Source organism: Emydura macquarii, unplaced genomic scaffold (genome assembly GCF_026122565.2).
Source record: "Emydura macquarii macquarii isolate MOO-44397 ecotype Brisbane River unplaced genomic scaffold, CSIRO-AGI_Emac_v2 contig_1043, whole genome shotgun sequence".
Lineage (NCBI taxonomy): Eukaryota > Metazoa > Chordata > Testudines > Chelidae > Emydura > Emydura macquarii.
This window is the reverse complement of record NW_027131180.1, coordinates 10,219,561-10,244,246: the sequence shown is the minus strand read 5'-3', so window position 1 is coordinate 10,244,246 and position 24,686 is coordinate 10,219,561. Positions and strand designations below refer to the sequence as shown.

The 24,686-nt window shown below is 46.4% G+C and overlaps 1 protein-coding gene across 1 annotated transcript in view; it reads left to right on the top strand.

Annotated features, from left to right (window-relative positions):
* The window catches only part of LOC137150972 (cilia- and flagella-associated protein 47-like), a 294,207-nt gene that overhangs the window by 151,679 nt on the left and 117,842 nt on the right, over nt 1-24,686 (top strand). Inside the window, exon 33 of the mRNA XM_067545101.1 lies at nt 12,847-13,042. Coding sequence (XP_067401202.1) covers nt 12,847-13,042 — 196 coding nt within the window. The remainder of the gene's footprint in view (nt 1-12,846; nt 13,043-24,686) is intronic.

Genomic DNA, 24,686 nt, shown 5'->3' with positions numbered 1-24,686 from the left:
GGGGAATTTAAACATGCAAATGTTGCCCTCTCTGTTTGGAAAATAGGAGTCTGTTAAAAACTAATGATCACATGTGCCTACTATATCCATGGCACAAACAGTCCCTGAAAGGCAGAGTTAGTTCTATTCTCATCAAACAAGATCAAAAGAAGCTGCTTCCTGGAGAATGCTTTGGTGCAAAGCATTCCTCCCTCACTGCTACAACTACAACTGAATGGATGGTGTTCCTGTTTTACTTTTACTCTCTATTCAGTCCTTTTGCTCTCTATCCAGGAGCCTAAAAAAAAGAGGAAAACACATTGCATATCTAGAAGCACTTCAATTTTCAGTCTTGAAGGGTTGAGTGTGTGTGATGCCATGTAAACACTACTTTGAAACACAACGTCCTCAGCATCCTTAGAATAATCAGAGATAAAATTAACATGTGCTTTGACATAGATATCTCTTCACATTTTTTAAAGCTGAAGCGTGTCATGATTGATGCCAACTGTTCTCTCAGGTCCACGTTCAGTGCTGACTAAAATTTTCCTCTTCTGAGCAAATGTGCTTTACCCAGCCCAGGACGATTGCTGGAACTAGCCTTGCTCTCTGCAAGTTCAATTCCCCTTTGATCTATTGTTATTCGAAGTAGTGTTAAATAGTTGTTAAGTATAGTTAAGTGTTGTTAAGTGTAGTTAGATAAGTAGGTCCCTCTGAGGACTTAGAGTGGCCCGGTTATGCCCCGGTCGCCGGGATTTAAACCATATGCCTCCTGCGGGAAGGCATTCCCGCTCAGTGACCCTCACGATCGGTGCCTTAAGTGCTTGGGGGAAGAGCACAGAAAAGATAAGTGTAAGATCTGCAGGGCTTTTAAACCGCAAACTCAGAAGGACCGAGCGATCCGGTTAAAAGCTCTGCTCATGGAGGTAGCACTCCGCTCGGCGTCTGAGCTGTCCCGCTCCACCTCGGCACCGAGCGTAACCTCAGTACCGAGTGCACTGCTGGCACCGGCCTCAGCTCGGCACCAAGCAACATCCCTGGTGCCGAAGAAGAAGAAACAACGTGCGGAGCATGGACACTCCCCTGTGACGTTGGTACGGGCAGGGTCGAGTGCGGAGATGCACCAAACTTGGCCTGTCGAGTCTTCTCCGGTGCCTGCATCTCCACCCAGGGAGCCTCCCCTGACTCCTGGGAGTGGGAGAGTGCCTTTGCTGATGCTGTCGACACCAGAGGCTTTTCAGGCGGCAAGAACCTTGTTGGCCTTGCCTATGCCACCTCGGCCCCCCCCTCCACCAAGGGAGAAGGGGCCATTGTCCTGGGGCAAACCCGCGTTGAGTCCATGCAAAGGGCGGTGGAGATCCCTGGTATGGGAAGGAAGATCTCCCGCCGGGCGGCCACCCGGGGTAGAGCGAGGACGCTCCTCCAGCAGTTGATCCAGGTCGGCGTTGTTGAGCTGGCCTGCTTCAAGTCAGGACAAGGAGTCTCCCTCTCGGCACCGACGTCAGTCCCTGGCACTGGAGGCAGCGCAGGCCAAGAGGCGGCACCAGTCAAGGTCTGCCACACGGTGGTCACAGCTCCCATCCAAGTTCCCCAGCTCCGAGGAGTTCGCCCGCACTGAGGTGGCTCAGAACCTGGTCACCATTGGAGGACCCGGCATCGAGGAGTTCACCCGCACCGACGCCGCGCAGAACCCGGTCATCATTGGAGGACCTGACACAGCGGAGCCCCTAATGCAGAACCGGGTTGCTGGAGTCCGGCTCAGCACTGTGGAGTTCCGAGCAGCGCCATTCTCGGTCACCAAAGGGCAAGCGGCACCGCAAGTCATTGGTACCGCGACGACGCTCTGGTACCTCAAGCTCTTCGGAGCGCACATCCGCTCACAGCAACAGAGGCGGTCCTCATCGTCCTCCAGGTCAGAGGTGTCAAGAGGACGGTCCCTGGCACTGAGGGGTACCCGGGACCAAGAACGTGCATGACACTGCCGGTCCAGTGGCTCGGGATCCCACAGGGGGGACAGTCGTCGGGAGAGATGACGCCCCCACAAGGCGCCACAGCTGATGGCTCAGTCAGCCCCAGGTTGGTCTCAGGGTCAATGCCTGCAACAATGGCCTTATTGGGCCCCATGGGGTATCCAGATGGGACCGGGGCCGCAATCTATCCTGTCATCGGGGTTTCAGTCTGATCCTCCAGCACAGGAGAAGGCCCAGAGACACCACTCCTCGGATGAGGAGTCAGACCTCATTGAGGGACCCTCTACGGGTGCATCCCTTCGTCGAGTGGGGGAGCACCCGCAGGAGGCGCCTCGGCAATCCTTTTCCTCCTCAGTGGACGAGGCAGTCTCCCGGGATCACATGACGCCACTGGAGGATTTCAGGGCACACCCGGAGCTGCTCAAGAGGGTGGCCTCCAACTTGGCGCTGGAGGTGAAGGAGTTAGAGGAGGCCGATGATACCCTCTTCAATGTGCTAGCAGGGGCTGCTCCAGCGAGAGTGGCCCTCCCAGTCCATGAAAGGGTCCTTAAGATTGTAAAAGCCCTGTGGCAAACCTCTGCCTCGGTTGCTCCTATGTCAAAGGCGGACGAGAAAAAGTATTTGTTCACTCATACGGCCCTGGGAACCCTGGTGGTAGATGCAGCCAACGAGCGGGACAGGCAAGGTCAGCCAGGTTCCACTCCCAAAAACAGACGACAAAAAGCTGGATTTGTTTGGGAGAAAGATTTATTCCATGGCAACGCTGCAGTTCAGTATTGCCAACCATCAGGCCCTCCTGGGCAGGTATAATTTTAACTTCTGGGCCTCCCTCAGGCGGTTTGCTGAGGCCCTGCCCTAGGACCAGGCCACAGACTTTACCACCGTCCTGGACGAAGGAATCACGGGGTCTAGGGCAGTGCTCCAGATGTACAGTGATGCTGCTGACTCAGTGGGTAGGGCCATAGCCTCTGCCATTTCCATGAGAAGATGCTCGTGGATGCACTCCTCGGGCCTGTCCCAGGAGGTGCAGCAATCTATTCAGGACCTCCCCTTTGATGGGTCGACCCTATTCTCCGATCAGACCGATGTGAAGCTGCACGGTCTGAAGGACTGCAGGGCCATGCTTCGCTCCCTGGGCCTGTACACGCCCCAGGCTTCCAGGCAGCAGTCACGGCCCCAGGCGCAGTAGCAACCAAGGGCCCCGCCTAGGCCCTTTCAACCCTACAGAAATAGGGGGTTTAAAGGACAAAATTAGCCCCCCAGCTCGTCCTCAGTGCCCCAGCAGGGGCCCCCCAGGGCGTCGGGCAATTGGAGGAGGCTGTTTTGATGGTGCGCCCGAGGGTTGCACCCCTACTGCTCCACCCCGCCCCTTCCTAAACAGGTTAAGGCCTTTCTATGCCGAATGGGCAAACATCACGTCAGACCATTGGGTCCTTGGGATAGTCTCAGAGGGCTACGCCCTACAATTTACATCTACCTCCCTACAATCCTCCCCCTCTGTCCCTCTTCAGGGACCCCTCTCACGAGCAACTCCTCTTGCAGGAGGTGGACACCCTCCTCAACATAAGAGTGGTGGAAATGGTCTCTCAAGGCAGAAGAGGGAAGGGGTTCTATTCGAGGTACTTCTTCATCCCCAAGGCGAAGGGGGGTCTGAGATCCATATTAGACCTGTGTCGTCTAAATAAATATGTCAAACGACTCAGGTTCTACTTTGAGTGATTGATCATATCCATTCCAATACAGGTGAGTGCACGCCACCATGCACTGGTTCCTGGAACTTTTTTCCCCTTAGCAGACCCCGTAGGGTCGGCTTACGCGCCCCCTGGAGTACCGCGCTCATGCCGCATTATATCCGGCACCGCCAACCCTGTGGGCCCTCAGTTCCTTCTTTCCGCCCATGACGGTTACTGGAACGTCTTGCCTCTTGCTTTCTAACAAGCAGCAATACCCTTACGAACAGTTTCTTGTTGTTAATAGTTGAGTACTTAGTGTTAAGTGTTTGTTAAGTGTAGATAGTTTAGTTAGAATAGAAAACCGCCCTTAGGGGCTTAGAGTCGGGCCATGTCCGGCTCTCCGGGTTTTAAAGCCTGTGCTGCTTGCGGTAAACCGTTGCCTGTAAGTGACCCCCACAATTGCTGCCTTAAATGCCTAGAGGAGCATCATCATCAGGACAAATGTAAAATATGCAAAGCCTTCAAGCTGCGGACACAAAAAGCCTTCAGCCAAATATTTTTCTATCTTGATGGAGGTGACGCTCCGCCTGGACTCTGAACCGGCATGTTCCCCCGTGGAACCGAGTGTCTCCTCAGTGCGGAGCGCACCACCGGCACCGTAGCCTACACATTGCCAGTCGCTGGTGCCCAAGAAAAGGAAGTGCCAGGGTACTGAGCACTGGGACTTTCCCATACCCCCTGTGCAGCTGGGGTCGAGCCGGGAGATGCCCCAGCCCATTGAGTCTACTCCGGCATCTCCGCGTGGGGAGCCTCCCCCGAATCCTGGGGTGGGGGAATGCCCCTGCAAGGACCATCGACGCCGGAGGCGTTCCACGCAGCACGTGCCTTAATGGCCATGCCTACGCCTCCGTCCCCCCCCGGCCGAGGACGCAGGGACCGGTGTCCTGAGGTAAAACTGCGCTGGTGGGTGCCTCAGGTGGGTGGTCGAGACCCCCCGTCAGGGGCAAAGTCTCCCCCCAGATGGCCAGAGAGGGTAGAGCGTGCCGGCTCCCCTCATAGCTCTGACTACGAGTTGTCGAGCTCCTCCTCACCACGGCACCGGAGGCATTGCATTCGAAGCGGTGCCAATCCAGGTCTGCCACGCACAGTGTGCTCAGCTCCTGCTCCCGCACCCTGGCACCAAGCCCCTCGCCTCCACGGCACCTGTCCCGATCCCCAGCATGGATTCTGGTGCCAAAGGACCCAGCACTGACAGTTCAGGCCACCTTGTCATGTCGCCGATTGCAGTCCTCGGAGTTGGGCTTGGCACCAAGGCAGCATGGGCGGCACCACTCCCAGTCCCCGAAGGCAAAGCGGCTCCGGAAGTCCTCGGCACCGAGACGGAGATCTTCCTCCAGCTCGTCGAGCCGCTCATCTGCCCACTGGCATTGTTTGCGACAGCACCGACGTTCCTCAACCTCGTTGGTGTCGTCACAGGGCAAGTCCCCGGTGAAGACGAGCAGGAGCCGCGGGCACCGTTGGCACCGCTCCAACGGCTCAGGGTCCCACAAGGGCAAGTCCCGCCTTGAAGTGCCACAGCCGGCACCGATGCCAGCACTGGAGTGGCTGCAGGGGCCATGGCAGTGGCTGTACTGGGGCCCATGGGGGGCGCAGATGGGACACGGCATTGTATCTGTCCCATTCTCAGTGGTGCAACCGGTACCTCCTGCCCCCCCTCCCCCCCCCGACTAGCCAAACGGCTAAGAGCCATTCCTCGGAGGAGGAATTGGACCCTGAGGAGGGACCTTCCATGAGGCCCCTTCCACAGTCCCCCTCCTCTTCACCTGATGAGGCGGCCCCCAGGGATCACGGGGCCCCCCTCCCTGACTTCAGGGTCCATCAAGAGCTCCTGAAGAGGGTGGCCAGCAACTTGAATATCGAGCTTAAGGAGCTCTCGGAGGAGGAGGACTCCCTCTTTGGGGTAGCTAGGTCGGTGAGACCATCGAGAGTGGCCCTGCCAGTACATGAGAGAGTCCTCAAACTGGCCAAGGCTCTCTGGCAAACCCCTGCCTCAGTTGCCCTCACCTCGAAAGGTGCCAAGAAGAAATAATATGTACCAGCAGACGGATTTGACTTCTTGTACACCCACCCAGCCCCCGGGACCCTGGTGGTTGATGCGGCCAACCAAAGGGATAGGCAAGGTGGCTCGGGCACCACGCCTAAGAACAAAGATAATAAAAAACTAGACTTGTTTGGCCGCAAGGTATATTCCACCGGGGCCCTACAACTGCGGATAGCGAGCCACCTGGTGCTCCTAGGTCGTTACAACTTAAACCTATGGAACTCGATGAGGAGGTTCGCAGAGGGGTTGTCCCAGGACCAGGTGGTGGACTTTGCCTCGGACTTGGAAGAGGGCGCCACGGTGGCAGGGGTGACCTTGCAGACTGCCAGCGACATTGCGGACACCGCCAGCAGAGCCATGGCCTCTGTGATAGCCATGTGGCAGTGTTCGTGGCTGCAGTCTTCTGGGCTGTCCCAGGAGGTGCAGCAAGCCATCCAGGACCTGCCCTTTGATGGGGCAAGCCTTTTCTCCGATAAAACGGATGAGATGCTGCACACCCTAAAAGACTCAAGGACTACGCTCTGATTGTTGGGTCTGTACACCCCCCCAGCCCTCGAGGAGTCAGTCTCAGCCGCAGCTCCAACACCAGGCCCAACTACCCCCTAGGCCATCGCCCAGTATGGGGCTGAGACAGAAATAGGGGGTATGGGCGCTGCGACGGCTTGGGATCATCTGCGGCCTCCCAGCAGGGACCCTCTATGGGGCCCAACACAAAGAGACAATTTTGATGGTGCACCTGAGGGTGGCACCGATACCCTTCTCTTGGATCCACAATTTCCATTTGCAGAAAGGCTCAGATCCTACTACGCCGAGTGGCAGAATATTACATCAGACCGCTGGGTCCTCGGTGTAGTTCAGGGGATACGCCCTTCAGTTTACGGCTTTCTCCCCGGACTCCCACTGCACCCCGTCCCTCTTCAGTGACCCCTCTCACGAGCAATTCCTTTTGCAGGAGGTGAATTCCCTCTTCCTCCTCGGGGCTGTGGAAACAGTCCCTCCACAGGAAATAGGGAGGGGATTCTACTCCAGGTATTTACTCATCTCCAAACCAAAAGGAGGCCTGAGACCCGTATTAGATCTTTGCCGACTGAACAAGTTTATCAGGAGTCACAGGTTTTGCATGGTTTCCCTAGCCTCCATTATCCGTGCTCTGGATCCAGGAGATTGGTATGCTGCCCTTGATCTAAAGGATGCGTACTTCCACGTTTCCATCCTGCCCAACCACAGGCGCTTCCTCAGTTTATGGTAGCCAGCTGCCATTACCAATTCTCGGCCCTGCCCTTTGACCTCTCATCTGTCCCCAGGGTCTTTACGAAGTGCATGGCGGTGGTGGCGGCCCACCTGCACCGCAGAGGGGTGCAGATCTTCCCCTACCTGGATGACTGGCTGATCCGGGGCAGATCCAGGGCCCACATTCGGAACAGCGTAGCCCTCACCTGTGCGACACACACCAGACTGGGGCTGCTCATAAACAAACAGAAGTCCACTCTCACCCCGGTGCAACGCATAGATTTCATCGAGGCCACCCTGGATGCTACCCAGGCTAGAGTCTTCCTCCCATAGCCTCGGCTCGAGGCCATGGCCGCAATAATCGCCCAACTACACAGGTGCCCCATGACGACAGCCAGGCACTGCCTACGGCTGTTGGGGCACATGGCGGCCTCTACGTATGTGGTGAGGCTGGCTCGCCTCAAACTCAGGCCTGTCCATGTATGGTTAGCCTCAGTGTATGCAGCAGCCAGGCATTCCTTGAACAGGGTGGTCACGGTTCTCCCACAGGTCCTGACCTCCCTGAACTGGTGGAGGACTCCCGGGGAAGTGCTGAGAAGGGTTCTGTTCCGGGATCTGACCCTGTCGGTCACACTAATTACAGACGCTTCGGATGTGGGGGGGGAGCCCACATCAGCACCAACCTGAGCACCCAGGGGCTCTGGTCGGAGGAGGAAAAGGGCCTCCATATCAACGTCCGGGAGCTCAGGGCTGTCTGTCTGGCCTGCAAAGTGTTCCTCAGATTCCTGAGGGGCAGACTGGTGCAGGTCCTCACAGACAATACAGCGGCCATGTTCTATATGGGGGAGGGGAGGGCACTCCTCGGCCCTTTGCCAGGAGGCCATTCGACTTTGGGACTTTGCGGTGAGGCACAATTTCCATATATCTGTCTCTCACCTCCCTGGGGTCAGGAACAACTACGTGGACCTCCTCAGCAGGTCGTTTCTACCCCGACATGCCTGGTCACTGCACCCGGAGGTGATAACTTTTATCTTCCGCAAGTGGGGTGTTCCCCAGCGGGACCTGTTCGTGTCATCCTGGAATAGGAAGTGCCCGAGGCTCTGCTCATTCCGGGGTCGCGAGCCGGGCACCATCTCCGATACGTTCCTCATAGACTGGACAGCGACCCTCATGTATGCGTTTCTCCCCATTCTGCTACTGCCCAATGTCCTCTTGAAAATCAAGAGGGACGATGGAAGGGAGGTCATTATTTTCCCACCCTATGTCAGTCAGGTTCCTCAAAGGGGTGGAGAGGCTATACCCACAGGTCTGTGACCAGGTGCCTCCCTGGGATTTGAACTTGATCCTCACCAGACTAACGGGATCCCCCTTCGAGCCCATGGCTACATGCCCGCTGCTCGTCCTCTCGTGGAAGGTAGCCTTCCTGGTGGCCATTAAATCGGTTAGGAGGGTCTCCGAGATAAGAGCATTAACCTTGGAGCCCCCCTACACTGTCTTTTATAAAGACAAGGTGCGGTTGAGACCCCACCCGGCCTTCCTGCTTAAGGTGGTTCCCAGTTCCATTATAACCAGGATATCTTCCTCCCCGTATTTTTTACGAAACCGCACGGGTCGGAGGAGGAGTGGAGATGGCACTCGCTGAACGTGAGACGAGCCCTGGCCTACTACATTGAGAGGACACGGCCAATCCGGAGACATTGCAGCTGTTCGTGGCAGTGGTGGACCGGATGAAGGGCTCACCCGTCACCACCCAGCGCATCTCCGCCTGGATCACCGCCTGCATCAGGTGCTGCTACGAGCGGGCGAAGGTGCCACTTCCAGGAGCTGTTTCAGCGCACCCAACCAGAGCCCAAGCCTCGTCGATGGCCTTCCTGGAAAGAGTGCCCCTGCAGGACATCTGCAAAGCAACTACCTGGTCGTCGGTTCACACCTTTATGTCCCACTATGCCATCGTGCAGCAGGTGAGAGAGGACGTGGGGTTCGGCAGGGCCGTGCTGATGAGAGCAGCTCACCGTTGACTCCTACCCACCTCCAAGGTATGGCTATTTAATCACCTATATTGGAATGGATATGAGCAATCACTCTAAGTAGAAAACAGGGTTAGTTACCAGTAACTGTTGTTCTTCGAGATGTGTTGCTCATATCCATTCCACACCCACCCTCCATCCCTGTCGGAGTCAGCAGAAAGAAGGGACTGAGGGCCCGCAGGGTCAACGGTGCCCCATATACCGCGGCATGACTATGGGGAAAAAAGTTCCGGGAACCAGTGCCTGGTGGCGTGCACTCACCTTTATTGGAATGGATGTGAGCAACACATCTCGAAGAAGAACAGTTACTGGTAAGTAACCCTGTTTTTTGTATGGTCTCCGTAGCCTCCATAATCCCTTCCCTGGATCAAGGAGACTGGTATGCCGCCCTCGATCTCAAGGACGCATACTTTCAGAGCATTTGGATTGTGTGCAGAGACCTCACTTAGAGTGACAGAGCTGGTGCATATCCTCCCCAGCCACAGGCGTTTTCTTTGCTTCACGGTGGCTGTCTCCCACTACCAATTTATAGCTCTACCCTAATTTGGCCTAAGCACAATTGAACATTTTGGGTCAAAAGGGAAAAAAACATGGCTATGCGGACATGGATGATCACCTGACCCCAGAGGGGTTGAGGAAACTTGTTAAAAGAAAGAGGCATGTTTATTTCAAGGCTCTCCCTTGGAATCCATCTTCTAAGCAATACCAAAGACTGAGAATCTGCCCACAGGGAAGGAGCCTGGTTGCTAGAGGCATTGCAGGCAGCCTGTGTGGTAAGCTAATGTCATAGACTGAAAGCTACTGAAATATTAATCTTAGTTTAGGATGCGAATTACCTTTTAGTTAATTATGACCAACTCCTTGATTCATTATTAATCTCTTGATTTATATTAATCTGATTTATATTTACTTAAAATCTTGCTGTAGCCAATAAACTTATTTATTTGTTTTATCTAAAATAGAGCATTTCGATTTAGTGTGTGCAGAGACCTCACTTAGAGTGACAGAGCTGGTGCATATCAATTTCTTGGATTAAATTGATGGACAAATGTAAATGAGCTTGCAGGGTGCAGTGTACAGCACTGCACACTGCAAGACAGCAATTCCCAGGGTTGCATCTGGGACTGGGGTTGTTTGCTGAGAGTCTGTCCCATGAGTGGCTGGCCAGAAACGCTCCTTCACTAGGTCAGGGACTGATTACTTGCAGGAGGTGGGCGTGGGCTGACCCAGGAGTGGGTGTTTCACACAGCAAAGCGGAGTAAATGGGGCTCAGGAGTGGGGAATTAGAGTGACATAGCTACATACCAGTCCAGATTGCAGGAGGGAAACATCACACTGCTCTTTCAGTTACTGTTCAACATATATTTCACATGGATGAATGTGACACAACCACAAACAACCTGGATGTTAAAGAGATGTTAAAGAGAGTTAATAAAACAGATCTTGAGTGCTGAATAATTCCTTTGATTGCTCATTAGTACTTTTGCTGCAAGCAATATTGCACAATCCTAGGAACTACTTTTACTCTTTATAATTTTGTATTTCTATTTTTAAGTAACCCAATCATTGTTTGATATTACATAATAATATAGAGAGTGGATTTGCTTTCTGTAGTAGAATATAGAGATGAATTTGCCACCACCAACGGAATGTAGCCTGATTTTCTCTGGCTTGGGTTGATGGACCATGAAGGTGAATTAAACCTTTTCTGTGCAGAAACTTATGTTGCTGACCTTTCCTCATTTTGGAATATTCTCTGAATAGGGGTATCAGAGGAAATCATGGTTGGAGGAGTCTGTTGCAGCATAACTCCTCCATGTGTAGTGTGAAGGCTGATGGGAGTGTGGAGGTGGTTGAGAATTTAGGGGGTTGAAGTCCTGGTCTCTTGCATATTTTGTGGGAATGCACAAATCCAGCTGTGCAATCTGTGCAAACCCTTCAGTCTCACATCTCTAGCCTGTTTTGCCAACATTTCTCTCTGGTTGCATTACCATTACCTCAGACTTAATGGGGCCAAAACTGAATTCCTGATCTTTTCCTTTGCACCATTTCTCCTTCCCTACATTAGTTTTCAATGTTGACTGTACCATCGTTTGTCATTTCTGTTAGACCGGTAAGCTGGGAGTCATCCTTCTTTCTTGCCTCACATATATAGTTTCTGTCAAAATTTTATCACTTCTTCATCTATGACATTTCTAAAATCTGAGCTTTTCTTTCCATCCAGACAGCTAACGCTGTCCCTTCAAGGTCCTTATTTCTCTTCTTCAACACTGTAACTTCCTCCTTGTTGGATTTCAGGGCATCATGTTGTCCCTGTCTCATCCATGTGTAACTCATCCGCTAAGATCATATTCCTTGCCCCTGGGTGTGAACACATTATTCCTCTATCTTAACCCATTGCTGCTCCTCTTCCACCATATCAGATTCAAACTTCTTCTCTTAACCTTCAGTGTTCTTCCCAGCTTTGACACTTATTTATTCTAGTCTCTTACCACATTCTCCCTCATCCTGTTCACTCCATCAATGATAGCAACCTCGGCATCCAACCTCTGTGCTCCTTCTTCTTTAAAAATCTTTCTGGTTTCTTCTGTGCTGTCACTTATGCTTGGAAAACACCCCATTCCCACCCCCCAGATACTCTGTAACCAATATCCGATTGCAAGGCTGAGACAGTCGGGGAAAGTAGATAATTAACACACAACAAAAAATAGCAAGTATTTATGAAAAATTTTGATTGCCTCTTTCTCCCCATTCATGGGATGCTTGCTTGAAATTACAAACTCTTTGAGTCAGGAGCTACATTAATCTCTGTGTGTATAAAGGCCCTAACCAGGGCCTCTGGGTACCACCATAATATAAATATTTAATAATAACAGGATAAGAATTTTAAAGAAAAACGGGGATGTACATTTGGCTCCAAAAAAATGAAACGAGCTGTGAAGGAGATGTAAAGACTATCCAAAGACTAAATTGGATTTGCATTTACAAACTAGAATTTAGAAATAATTTAAATATTTATTGATATTTTAAATGCTATTGGATTCTACAGACTCATTCTGGAAATGCAAAAAGGTCAAATTATTTTTGTCCAAGTCATCAAAAATAATTGAAAAATAATTGGAAACAAAATATGTTCAGAACCTTCCATTTGCATTTTATTTGATTTAGGAATTAAAGGAATCCCTAAAGCATAATCAGAACTAATCTCTGTGTTAATGATTGCTAAACGGATAACTGTACAGGACTGAAAGGATAGAGAAGATTTATATATATAAACATAGACCTCATAAAACAATGTATTTTGGATAGAGGGTAAAATGGATAACATTAACAAATGCTGAAACCATTTATAAATGTCATAAGGAAAATACTGTAGATTTTAGGAAAATATAATTTCTTCACTGCTGAATTTAAACTGTAAATGTACAAGGAAAATTCATGGATGTAAATCTGCCATGTGTACTGGTGTATTTGCTATGTATTTGAGGATGGAAGGGAAAATTTAATTCTATTTTTGCATAACTATAGGAGCACATACAGTTGAATTCATACCCAGGCTTTTATACCTCATGATTTTTTTTTTGTTGGTGTTTGAAGAGGTGGTTTATTTTCATGCTCTTCATTGTTTGTAAATGATATTCTTGAAAGGAAAAGAATAAAGCAATATTTTTTTAAAAAGGTGGAAGCTGGCAGCCCTGCCCCATTAACGCAACATGCCTTTATGCTAACTTAGAATCTACCATATAGCTTTAAAACTGAAAGTATTTGTTTGAAAAATAATTGTATTTTTATGTTTATTATTTTTACTTGGTATTGTAATCATTGTATTTTTTGTTAAAAAAAATTAAATATTTTTCTAATTTCAGGTGTTGGTTCTTGCACGTGTATCATCACTAACTATCAGTAATCTGTTGAGCTCAGAAAGCCTGCAAAGCATGCCAAGAATAAATAGTGAGCCTCTATCCAGTAATATATATTCTCCATCTGAAAGAGTCCTCCTTACCTGGCTGAATACACATTACGAGAAGACCAGAAAAATTGTGTGGAAAGACTGTCAAAAAGGTGAACCAATATTTTGACTACTCTTTTTTTCCCCCTCATACTTTTCCTCAGTTTCTGTATATCTTAACAGTATTCTGACAGTTGGTCACTGACAGTACCATTCTTTGAATATGCATCCATAAATATTCCATTTATGGTGTACATACACCCCATTCACTCAAATGGAATCTTTTGGTCAGCTGTGCTCATTGGGACCACACCCAGAGGCGGTGCTAAGCCCATTGGGAGACCTAAGTAGGAATAACACATACTAAAAAAAAGTAAATGAAGGGTGCCCTTGAGCTGCTTCGGGTCTTAAGCAATTGCTTAGTCTGCTTATGCCTAGCGCTGGTATTGACCACACCTGTGCCGTTTGTGCCCTTGTACTTTTCAACCTAGGGCAAAAAAGGTGGACTGGGGAAGCTGTTTGCCTTAGGAACTGGTGTATCTGTTATCAGATTACCCCAGTAGCTCTGCACCTACATGGATTACAGAACATCCTACCAGATCACCAGAGCAGACAGTTCTCATGCGATCAGGAATGATCGATAAAGATTCCATCATCCAGACAGATCTACTTTCACAAGTGTGGTCACAAAGCCATAGATCTATTTGCCACAGAGACAACCAAAAGGTGTCACAGTTTCTGCTTCTGAGTGGTGTAAGCCCTAGTTCTTGATGCAAAGCTTGCCTCATCTTGTGGCTTCTGAGTTGCCTCAGCCACTGATGTTGACAGCTGCTGCTCTAGCTTCACAGCAGGATCAGAGGGTATGATCAGAACACTGGGTCAGGACACTAAAAAGAAGTCTGTATCCCCCCTCATGTTAGTAGACATAGGAAAGCCTCAGAAGAGAAATCCTCAAGTCCCAACAGACATCACCAGGTGAGAAGGAACAGTTCGCAACGCAGCATACCCCATCGCTGCTGATACAGGAAGCATTGACACTGGCACCGATGATGATCTCAGCTCCTGCACTGGTACCAGCTTATGAGCACTGCGGTCGATGGAACAAGCCCTAGAAATGGGTTCACTACAGAGATACTTATCAGTGGAGGAGCCCTCATTGGTACTGGCTGTAGAAGAGAGATACACTTTATCTCTTTCACCAAGGCATACTTTTCCCCTTGTATCAAGCAGGGAAAATTCTCCTTTATGGTCCTTGGCCAACACTGGAATGCCAAAGGAACTCTTATAAAACAGCCACAAAAATGGCAATGGCCAGACAACATAGCTCACTACCCCCATGGGACGTCACCATGACTGTTTTAGAGCTATTGGGGACAACAGACTAGCACTCCTAGGAGACCACCCTTTAAACCCCACCCCCCAGTTTACTGCAGTTTGCACATGTCTAACCCTGCTGGAGCACATGACTGCAAGTACTTACGTAATGTTTCTTGCCAGACTTTGCCTGAGGCTATTAGAATGGCTGAAGTCAGTGTACTCCCTAGCCAAGCACCAGATGATGAAAGCTGTAGTATTGCCTTCCCAGGTCCTACAGGAAGTCAACTGGTGGATGGATCCCTTAAATATGCAGAAAGAGGTACCCTTTGTGGCCCCTCTTCCCATCCCAAACATTGGTGTCCATGTTGGGGATGGCCTGGGATGCTCATCTGGGTCACCTCCAGATGCAGGGTTGTGATCTTCAAGTGACTTGAAACTCCAAATGAATGTCTTGGAACTGAAAGCTGTATGGCTGGCCGTTTAGCCTGTTCTTAAGGATTCAATACTGCAGATCATGACAGACATGTCAGCAATGCATTACATCAAGAAACAGGGTGGCATACACTCGTCCCAGTTATGTCAGGCAGTCATCAAACTCTGGGAATGGTACCAGCTATATTCAGTAACTCTACTGGCCCTTGACCTTACAGGAATAAACAAGAATGTGGCAGACTTCCTAAGCAAGAAGCTGATATCCAATCTTACATGGTCATTACAAGACATCATGTTGCACCCCATCTTACAGATGAGGGGGAACCTGGCTATAGACCTGTTTGTATTAGCAGAGACTGCCAAATACAAGATGTTCTATTCCAGAGGAAGCATGAATGTGCAATCCCTAATGATGCATTCTTCCTTCAGTGGTGTAAGAGCCTCTTCTGTGTGTTCCCTCTGGTTCTGCTGATCCCCAGGATAAATAGAGATCAGATGGGACACCGACACAGTGATCTTGATAACCCCATACTCGCAGAGACAGTTCTGACTCTCGGACCTTCTCCAGTTGTCCAGTGAACCTCCCATCTATCTCCGTCTGTCTGGACATACTGTCTCAGAACCAAGGCCAGATACTGCATCCAGACCACTGCTCACTACATCTGATGGCCTAAATGCTGACTGGATGAGCAATATCAACAGTATTTAGGAAGGCCTCCACTGGAAAAACCTATGCTGTAAAATTGAAATTATTTTCCATATGGGCAGCCCAGGAAAATGTAGACCCAGTCAAGGCTCCAGAACCAAAATTCTAGACTATATATTATCTCTGAAGGGAAAAGGCCTTAGATTTAGTTCCCTGAAAGTTCATTTAGATGCAATCTCTGCATATCATGCTCTGATTGTCACAATCAGTCTTCTCACACTCCACGGTGACAAGATTTCTCAGGGACTTATGCACTCATGACCTCCTGTCAGAGATCCAGCATCTTCTTGGGATCTTAACATCATTGTCCTTCTATGGCTCATGGAACCCCCATTTGAGCCTCTTTTGAAATGCTCTTTGTATCATCATACCATCAAGATGGCATTCTTAGTTGCCACCACATCAGCCTGAAGAGTGGGTAAGATCCAAGCCATGATGACTGGACCACCATATACAACTTTCCATTGAGATGAAATGGAGATAAGACCACATCCTAAATTCATTCTGAAGATGGTGTCAGAGTTCCATATGAACCAATCTATTGTGTTACCGGTCTTCTTCCCAAAACCACTTTCCTCCTCTTCAGAAGAAAATAAATTTTATTCTCTAGATATTTCCAGGACCCTATTCTACTACCTGAACAGGATGAAATATTTCAGACTCTTTCCCACACTGCTTTATACTTCGGTTGGGTAGATCTAAAAGTCAGGTGATTTTTTTTCCTCAATGATTGTCAAAGTGGATTACTCAGTTTATCTCCACCTACTATCAAATGGCTGATAAGACACTTCCGACAAATGTCAGAGCAAACTCTCACCAGAGCTCGAGTAACATTTTGAAATGTACTTAGATTTTTGTAAGATGTATTATGTGGTACCACACAACATTTTGATTAAAAAACTAGAATGATATAAAATCACCATGGCGTACATTACATTAATTAAAAACTGGCTAACTGATAGGTCACAAAATGTAATTCTAAACAGTGAATCATCATTGAGTGACTGTGTTTTTAGTGATATACTATGCTCTTTAACATTTTTATGAATGACCTGGAAGTAAACATAACATCACTGACAAAGTTTGCAGATGACACAAAACTTGGGGGAGTGGTAAATAATGAAGAGGACATATCATGGAAACAGAGTGATTGGATCACTTGGTAAGCTGGGCAGAAGCAAACAGTATATGTTTTATGTGGCTAAATGTAAATTAATACATGTAAGAAGAATGAAGGCCATACTTAGAGGATGGTGGACTCTGTCCTGGGAAGCAGTGACTCTGAAAAACATTTGGGAGTTTTGGTGGATAATCATCTGAATATGAGCTCCCAATGCAACGCTGTGGCCAAAAGGGCTAATGCAATCCTTAGATGCATAAATGGGAATCTCAAATAGGTGCAGAGAGGTTATTTTACCTCTGTGTTTGGCATTGGGGCAACCACTGCTGGAATACCATGTCTGGGTTCTGATGTCCAAAATTCAAGAAGCACGTTGCTAAATGGAGAGGGTTGAGAGAAGATCCATGAGAATGATTAAAGGATTAAAAAACATGCCTTATGGTGATAGACACAAAATGCTCAATTTAGTTAGCTTAACAGAGAGAAAATTAAGAAATGACTTGATTACTGTCTATGCTGACGACAATATCGCAAAGAATTGCAGTTATGGCAGGGCAAGTAAACTGTTTCCCCAGAACAAAAGACAGATTATCCATCCAGATATGACTTCATCACATCATCCAGCACCCATGCTATGAGATGTGATGAAGTCTTGTTGAGTAACACTGAGAGAAGTTGTTTTTTTTTTTTTTTTTTTTTTTGTGAATATTTTAGTCCAAAGCAGAAAGAACTTTATAAGAATCATCTATGCAGCTAAGTGGAAAAGATTCTCTATTTGGGCAGACCAACATCACTCACCTCTCATAGGAACTCAGATTCCTTCCATTTTAGACTATCTGTTGTCATTAAAGACCTCAGGTTGATGAATCAGCTCCATAAGGGTATGCTTAGAAGTTGACCAGTCTCCTGTTACAGGGGCACACTGCATTCTCACACTCAACATCAGCTAAAGTTCCTCAAGGTCCTAGTCTACATATTTCCTCCAATCCATAGAGACTTCTTCTTCAGTGTGGTTTTATCTGGCTTGATGCATCCTTTTTTGAGTCCTTGTCATTATGCTCTTTGTATCATGCCTCTATGAAGATGACTTTCTAGTTATGAGTACATCAGCCCAGTGGGTAGGAGAAATGCAGGTATCCATGGTGGGCCCACCATACACTGCCTTTCGTGAAGATACAGTCACTCTTAGATCCCATCTTAAATTTTTACCTAAAGTAATCTCTGACTTCCATCTGAAGCAGATAATTCAGTTGCCTATTTTTCATCCATAAACCACACTCCAATCAGGGTGAGGCCAGACTTTATACCAAAAAATTTAGAGTCTCCCTGAGGTTGTTTATTGCTTTTCCAGATAGGGTGAAGAGTCTGGCTATGTCTACCAGAGGCTATCTGAGAGTAAGTTATATCATCTCCCTTACAGATCAGAGCTCATTCTACCAGAGCTCACGCAGTTTCTGTGGTTTCTTTGAGTGTACCGGTCTCTGAAATTTATAGGGCAGCTACTTGGGAATCACTATATACATTTTTAAGGCATTATTCCCTTGTCAAGGCATCTAAGTCAGATGTCCACTTTGGCAGAGCTGTCTTAGAATAATTGTTTATATAGACTGAGCCACCAGTGCCGGGACTAGGGGACCAGCCTATCCCCCCACACTTTTTAACAAGAAATGTAAGCACAGAATTCATGTTCCCTTCAGATTTTTTTTCTCCGCAAAATAATAGATTCTGCTAAGAAGGTGCTGCAATTACATTTTCCACCCTCCAGGGACTGCTGTGGCATCAGAAGAGAGAGCAGCTTGCTTACCACTGAAGCAGCCAGCCACAAAGAGGGAGGGGGCACTTTGGCCTTGTCCTTCCCCCCCACACTTCTACAAAGATTTCAGCATCCTGCTCCAGGACTGCTTGTGAGTCACCAGAAATAAAATACATATGAACAAACAGTTGAAAAGAGAACAGTTACTTACCATACAGTAACTGTGGTTCTTTGAGATGTGTTCTCCACAGTTACAGTAAGGTAAGTAACAATTATTTTTGCCTTCTGGCAATACTTTGTAGCTTAGTATCATAAATTGTTTTAAAAATGAATTAATACAATTTATCTTCAATTCCAAAGCAGGATTAAACAATTACTTTAATTGTAAAAGCTTTCTACAATAGGTTTAGAATTAGCACTCAGAAACGGTAAGTGTTTAATTAAGTAATCAGATACTCAGAAAATAAAATGTTTGTATTAAATCATCACAATGGGGCAGATGGCTCAGTAGGTTAATGTGCTCGTTTGTTAAGACTTGGTTTCAGATTTGGCCATAAATAAATGAAAATGAGTTCCATGGTCACTGTCTGGTCCCCCGTAAACATTTTTATATACCACAAAATCCCTTCACAATTTAACATAGTTAGTATTTTTCTGATTTCAGAGAAGTCTAAGACTGGAATAGCAGGAATTATTTTTATATGTGTAAATATATAATGTATTCTCTTTGTAGAAGGTTACAGAGTGACTGTTTTGACTATACCTGCTTCTAGCCAGTTTTTTCAGTTCATGGTTTTTATGTGACTGCTCAACAATATAATGAAAGTGGTTAATATAATGTGTTGCCTGTGCAACCTTAATTTAGCCCCTTGTGTGTATGCAAAATGATAAAATCTTTAATTATATGATTATATACTATCTTTTACACAGGACATCTACCTTTTGTTTTCTGCTTCATTATTCAGTGTGTGTGGCTCTAGGCCTTACTTACTGCACATTACTCACACCCTGCTCTGAAGACAGAATTAGCCATTTCCTCTTGGGTTTTTCTGTAGTGCTCATCATTGCAGTATCAGCATGCTTCACAAATATTAATTTATTTTCATAACACCTCCTGAGAGGAGGAGGTAGTGGTATTTTGATTTTAAAGATGGGGAATTTAGACAGCGAAATTAAGGTCAAAAGTTTTCACTAATTTTTGGTGCCCAATATGAGATGCCTAGGGCCTAATTTTTCAGAGTACTTAGCATTATAGTAGCACTACTGAGCAAAGATGGGGTCAACTTGTCAAGGAAGAGGAAGAATATCTTTGGATTTAGACTGGCTAACCTGATAGTGTGGGCTTTAAATTAGGTTTGATGGAGACAGGAAACAAAAGCCCACAGGTAAATCCAAAACATGGACACCAGGATGAAGGGTTGGAATCTTGGGGGAACATAGCAAATTGCAGCATGGACAAAGGAGAGAGAAGAGGGAATTATAGAGGGGAAATCTGATAAACATCTTAGATGCCTGTATGCTAACAGAAGAAATATGGGGAATAAATAGGAAGACCTAGAAATACTAGTGAATAAATACAAATATGGCATCCCGGAAACTTGGTGGGGTAATTCACATGACTGGAATATTGGTATAGAAGGATAAAGCTTGTACAGGAATGACAGGCAAGTTAGAAAGGGAGGAGGTGTTGCCTTGTATATCAAAGATGTATACACTTGTATTGAGGTTGAGACAGAAGTGGGGGACAGACCTGTTGAAAGTCTCTGAGTAAGGATAACGGGTAAAAAACAAAGGTGTTGTCATGGTAGGGGTCTACTATAGATCACCTAACCACAAAGAAGAGGTGGATGAGACTTTTTTTTTTTTTTTTAACACAGTTAACAAAATCATCCAAAACACAGGACTTGGTGGTGATGGGGGACTTGAACTAGCAAGACATCTGTTGGGAAAAGAATACAGCAAGACACAGATTATTCAACAAGTTCTTAGAATGCATTGGAGAAAACTTTTTATTACAGAAAGTTGAGAAAGCAACTTGGGGAGATGCTATTCTGGATTTGATTCTACAAACAGGGAAAAACTAGTTGAGAATCTGAAGGTTGAAAGGAGCTTGGATGAAAGTGATTATGAAATGATAGAGTTCATGATTGTAAAGAATGGTAGGTAGAACAACAGAATAAAGACAATGGACTTCAAGAAGGCAGATTTTAGCAAACTCAGAGAATTTGTAGGTAAGATCCTGTGGGAAGCAAGACTAAAAGAAAAAAAGGAGTTCAAGAGAGTTGGCATATGTTTTAGAGACATTATTAAGGGCACAAGAGCAGATTATCCCAATGCACAGGAAAAATAGGAAGTATAGTAAAAGGGCATTCTTGCTTACCTAAGAGATCTTCAATGACCTGAAACTCAGCAAAGGATATATAAAGGGAACAAGAAAGCATTTTAGAAATACATGGGAAGCAAGAGGAAGACTAGGGACAGAGTAGCCCATTACTAAATGAGGAGAAAAAAAACAATAACAAAAACACAGCAATGACCAAAGTGTTAAATGCCTTTTTTTGTTTCTGATTTCACCAAAAAAGTAGTGATCAGACGTCGAGAACATTGGTGTAAATGGGGTAGGATCTGAGGCTAAAATAGGAAGAGAACAAGTTAAGAATTACTTAGATGTGTTAGATGTCTTGAAGTTGTCAGGGCCTGATGAAATACATTCTAGAATACTTAGGGAACTGGGTGAAGAGATCTCCGAGCCATTAGTGATTATCTTAACTTGTGGAGGATGGGAGAGATGCCTGAGGACTGGAAAAGGGCAAAAATAGTATCTATCTATAGAAAGGGGAATACGGACAACCCAGGGAATTATAGAGCAGAATTGATACCCAGAAAGATAATGGAGCAAATAATCAATCAATCAATTTGTAAGCATCTAGAAGAAAATAAGGTCATAAAGTAACCATCAACATGGATTTGTCAAGAATGGATCATGTCAAACCTACCCAATATTTTTCTTTGACAGGATAACAAGCCTGGTGTATAGAGGGAAGCAGTAGATGTGATATATCTTGACTTTAATAAGGCTTTTGATACTGTCTCATGTGACCTTCTCATAAACAAAATAGAGAATTATAGCCTAGATAAACCTAGTATAAGTTGGGTGCACAACTGACTGGAAAACTGTACTCAGAGAGTAGTTATCAATAGCTCACAATCAAGCTGGTAGGGCATATCGAGTGGGTTCTCACAGGGATCGGTCCTGCATCCGGTTCTGTTCAATATCTTGATAAATCGTTTGGATAATGGCAGGCAAAGTACATTTATAAAGTTTGGAGATGATACCAAGCTGGGAGGAGTTGCAAGCGCTTTGGAGGACAGGATTAAAATTCAAAATGATCTCGACAAACTGGAGAAATGGTCTGAATTAAATAGGAAGAAATTCAGTAAGGACAAATGCAAAATACTACATTTAGGAAGGAACAATCCATTACACAAATACAAAATGAGAAAAGACTATCTAGGAGGGATGCTGCAGAAAAGAATTGGGGTGTTTTAGTGGATCACAAACTAAATATGGGTCATCAATGTAATATTGTTGCAAAAAAAGCTAATACATTTTGGGATGTATTGGCAGGAGTGTTGTAAGCAAGATACCAGAAGTAATTATTTCCATCTCCTCAGTGCTGATAAGGCTTCAATTGGCATATTGTGTCCAGTTCAGGCCACCCACTTAAGGAAAGATGCAGACAAATTGGAGAAATCCGAAGAAAAGCAACAAGAATTATTAAAGTTCTAGAAAACATGACCTATGAGAGAAGATGGAAAAAATTGGGTTTGCTTAGTCTGGAGAAGAGAAAACTGAAGGGAGACATAACAGCCTTCAAGAGCATGAAAGGTTATTAAAAAGAGGAGCATGATATGTTGATTTCCTTAACCATGGAGGACACGGGAAGACGTAATGGGTTTAAATTGCAGCAAGGGAGATTTAGGTTGACTAGGAAAACTGTCCTAACTGTAGCACTTTAAAGACTAACAAATTTAATTTCTGCAGGCAGAAGTTTTCATGGGCTTTAGTCTTTAAAGTGCTGCAGGACTGTCGTCGTTTTTGCTGTATACAGACTAACACAGCTACCCCTCTGGAACTGTCCTAACTGTAAGGGTAGTTAAGCACTGGAATGAATTATCTAGGGAGGTTGTGGATTCTCCATCATTGGAAGTTTTTAAGAACAGGTTAGACAAACACCTGTCAGGGATGGTCTAGATAACACTTAGTCCTGCCTCAATGAAGGGGACTGGACTAGATGACCTCTTGAGGTTCTTTCCAGTCCAACATTTCTAAGATCTGATGGCAGAGAAATCCTCTGATTCAGTTTCACCAGATGGATCTGCATCTCAGACAGTGATACCCAATACTCTGTCTGAAGAAAATGTGGAGATACTCTTCTTCCAAAAATGAAGTTATGCGGACACAGATTACAATCCTGATTGTCACCAGATGTCAACAACCTCTAAACAGGTATTTTGACTACCTCCTGAAAGATAGGATATCTTTCCCACCTTTTGGAAGACATCTATTGCTCTTTTTTGGCACTTGGAATGACAATATTGAATAAGTGGGTGCTCAATGCTATAAAAGAGATACGTTATCCAGTTCACCTCCCTCCCTTTCCCCAGCCTGCCTTCACCATCTCTTTTCAAGGAACCATCTTGCTGTATTGCTTCAGTAAGTATGGTCTCTTCTGGAATTTGAACAATAGAAGAGGTGACTTGTCATCACAGAGAGAAAGGATTCTATTCCTGCCACTTCCTAATCCCAAAAAGTCAGATAGTTTTTCCTATTTTGGGGATAGTCAGATAGTTTGTCCTATTTATGTACTGCTTTATCAGGAAAATCAAGTTCAACATAGTTACCCTTGCTTCCATTATCCCTTTCCTGGAAATTGGTATGCTGCCCTTGATTTGTAGGACTCATAGATCCGTGTGGCAATGCATCCATGCCACAGGAAGTACTTTCACTTCATAGCTTGAAGGCACCCTCTACCAGTTTACGGTGCTCCCCTTCAGCCTGTTGTTAGCCCCAATGGTCTTTACAAAATGCATGGTAGTGGCAGCGGACCACCTGCGCCACTAGGCATTCAAATTTTCCCTTACCTTGTTGATTGACTATTGTACAGAACCTCAAGCATCCAAGTCTACAGCAGCATTCTCAGAATCAGAAAGTTTGTTCTTTCATCTAGCCCTGAAACTGAGTTTAGACAAAACAAAGTTACAGTTGATGCAACATATAACATTCATAGAAGCAGACCTCGACACTGTAATCGTGATGTTCTATCTTCCTATGGACAGGTTTCAGTCTTAGTTACTTTGTCTGAAAGCCTGAAGTCCAACCCAACAACAAAAGTGCCTTCCTGGCTACAACAACTGGGCCACCTGGCCTTGTGCATATACGTAACTCCCATGTCAGACTTCACCTTCGCTGCCTCCAGGCCTGGCTCCGTTCAATATATCATCCATCTAGGCACCCTCTGGATGTGCTGGTTTGTGCACTTGTATGAATGCTTTGGTCCCTGAACTTAGCCCTTCCAGAACCAACTAAGACTCTGGTTACAGATGAATCTACCAAGGGCTTGGGGGCCCACCTTGGTCAACTTTGTGTGCAAGCTCTGTGATCACCCCAGGAGGTCTCTCTGCACGTAAATGTGCTGGAGCTCTGTGTAATTCATTGGGCCTGTGAGTCATTTATATCTACCATTAGGAATCAGGTAGTGCAAGTTAGTGTAACTTCCTGTGCAGGACTATTTTTTTAATCCCGGATCCCGCTCCCATCCTGCCTTGCAATACTCACTCCCACCTGCTCCTGCATTGATTTGTGAATTTTTATCCCATTCCTGCTATTATATCAGTGGGACCCACGGGATACCAGTCCTACTACAGGGCTCTAGTGCAAATCTTTACAGACAACACCTAGGTGTAGTTCTAAATCTGAAGGTATGGAAATGCCTCCCCATGCCAACCTGGAAAGTGGTGGGGAGTGGTCACTGCTATCTATTTAAGGCTATCATAGGATTCTCTGACCACGCACAGGGAGGGGCCTTTTCCAGCATGGTACTCTGCTGCCGTGATTGGTCTGCCAGGTAGGGGTTACCAGAATCAGATTGTCTTTCTGGGTATGGGCAATGAGTGGCTGTCTGGTGGGAATACAGTGATTGGTTGCCCAACTAGGGATAGCTAACACTGATTGGCTGCTGGATTTCAAAGTATTGATTGGCTGTCTAATTTGGCAGAGAGGATTTATTGGCTGTTCTCTTTGAAGAGAAGTGGTTGGCTACATAATGTTACCTAATATTGGTAGATGGTGATTGGCTCCTTGAGGATGCTTAATTCACATGATCACTGTGACTCGCTATTACCCCACTCCAGAGCCACTTTGTGTAT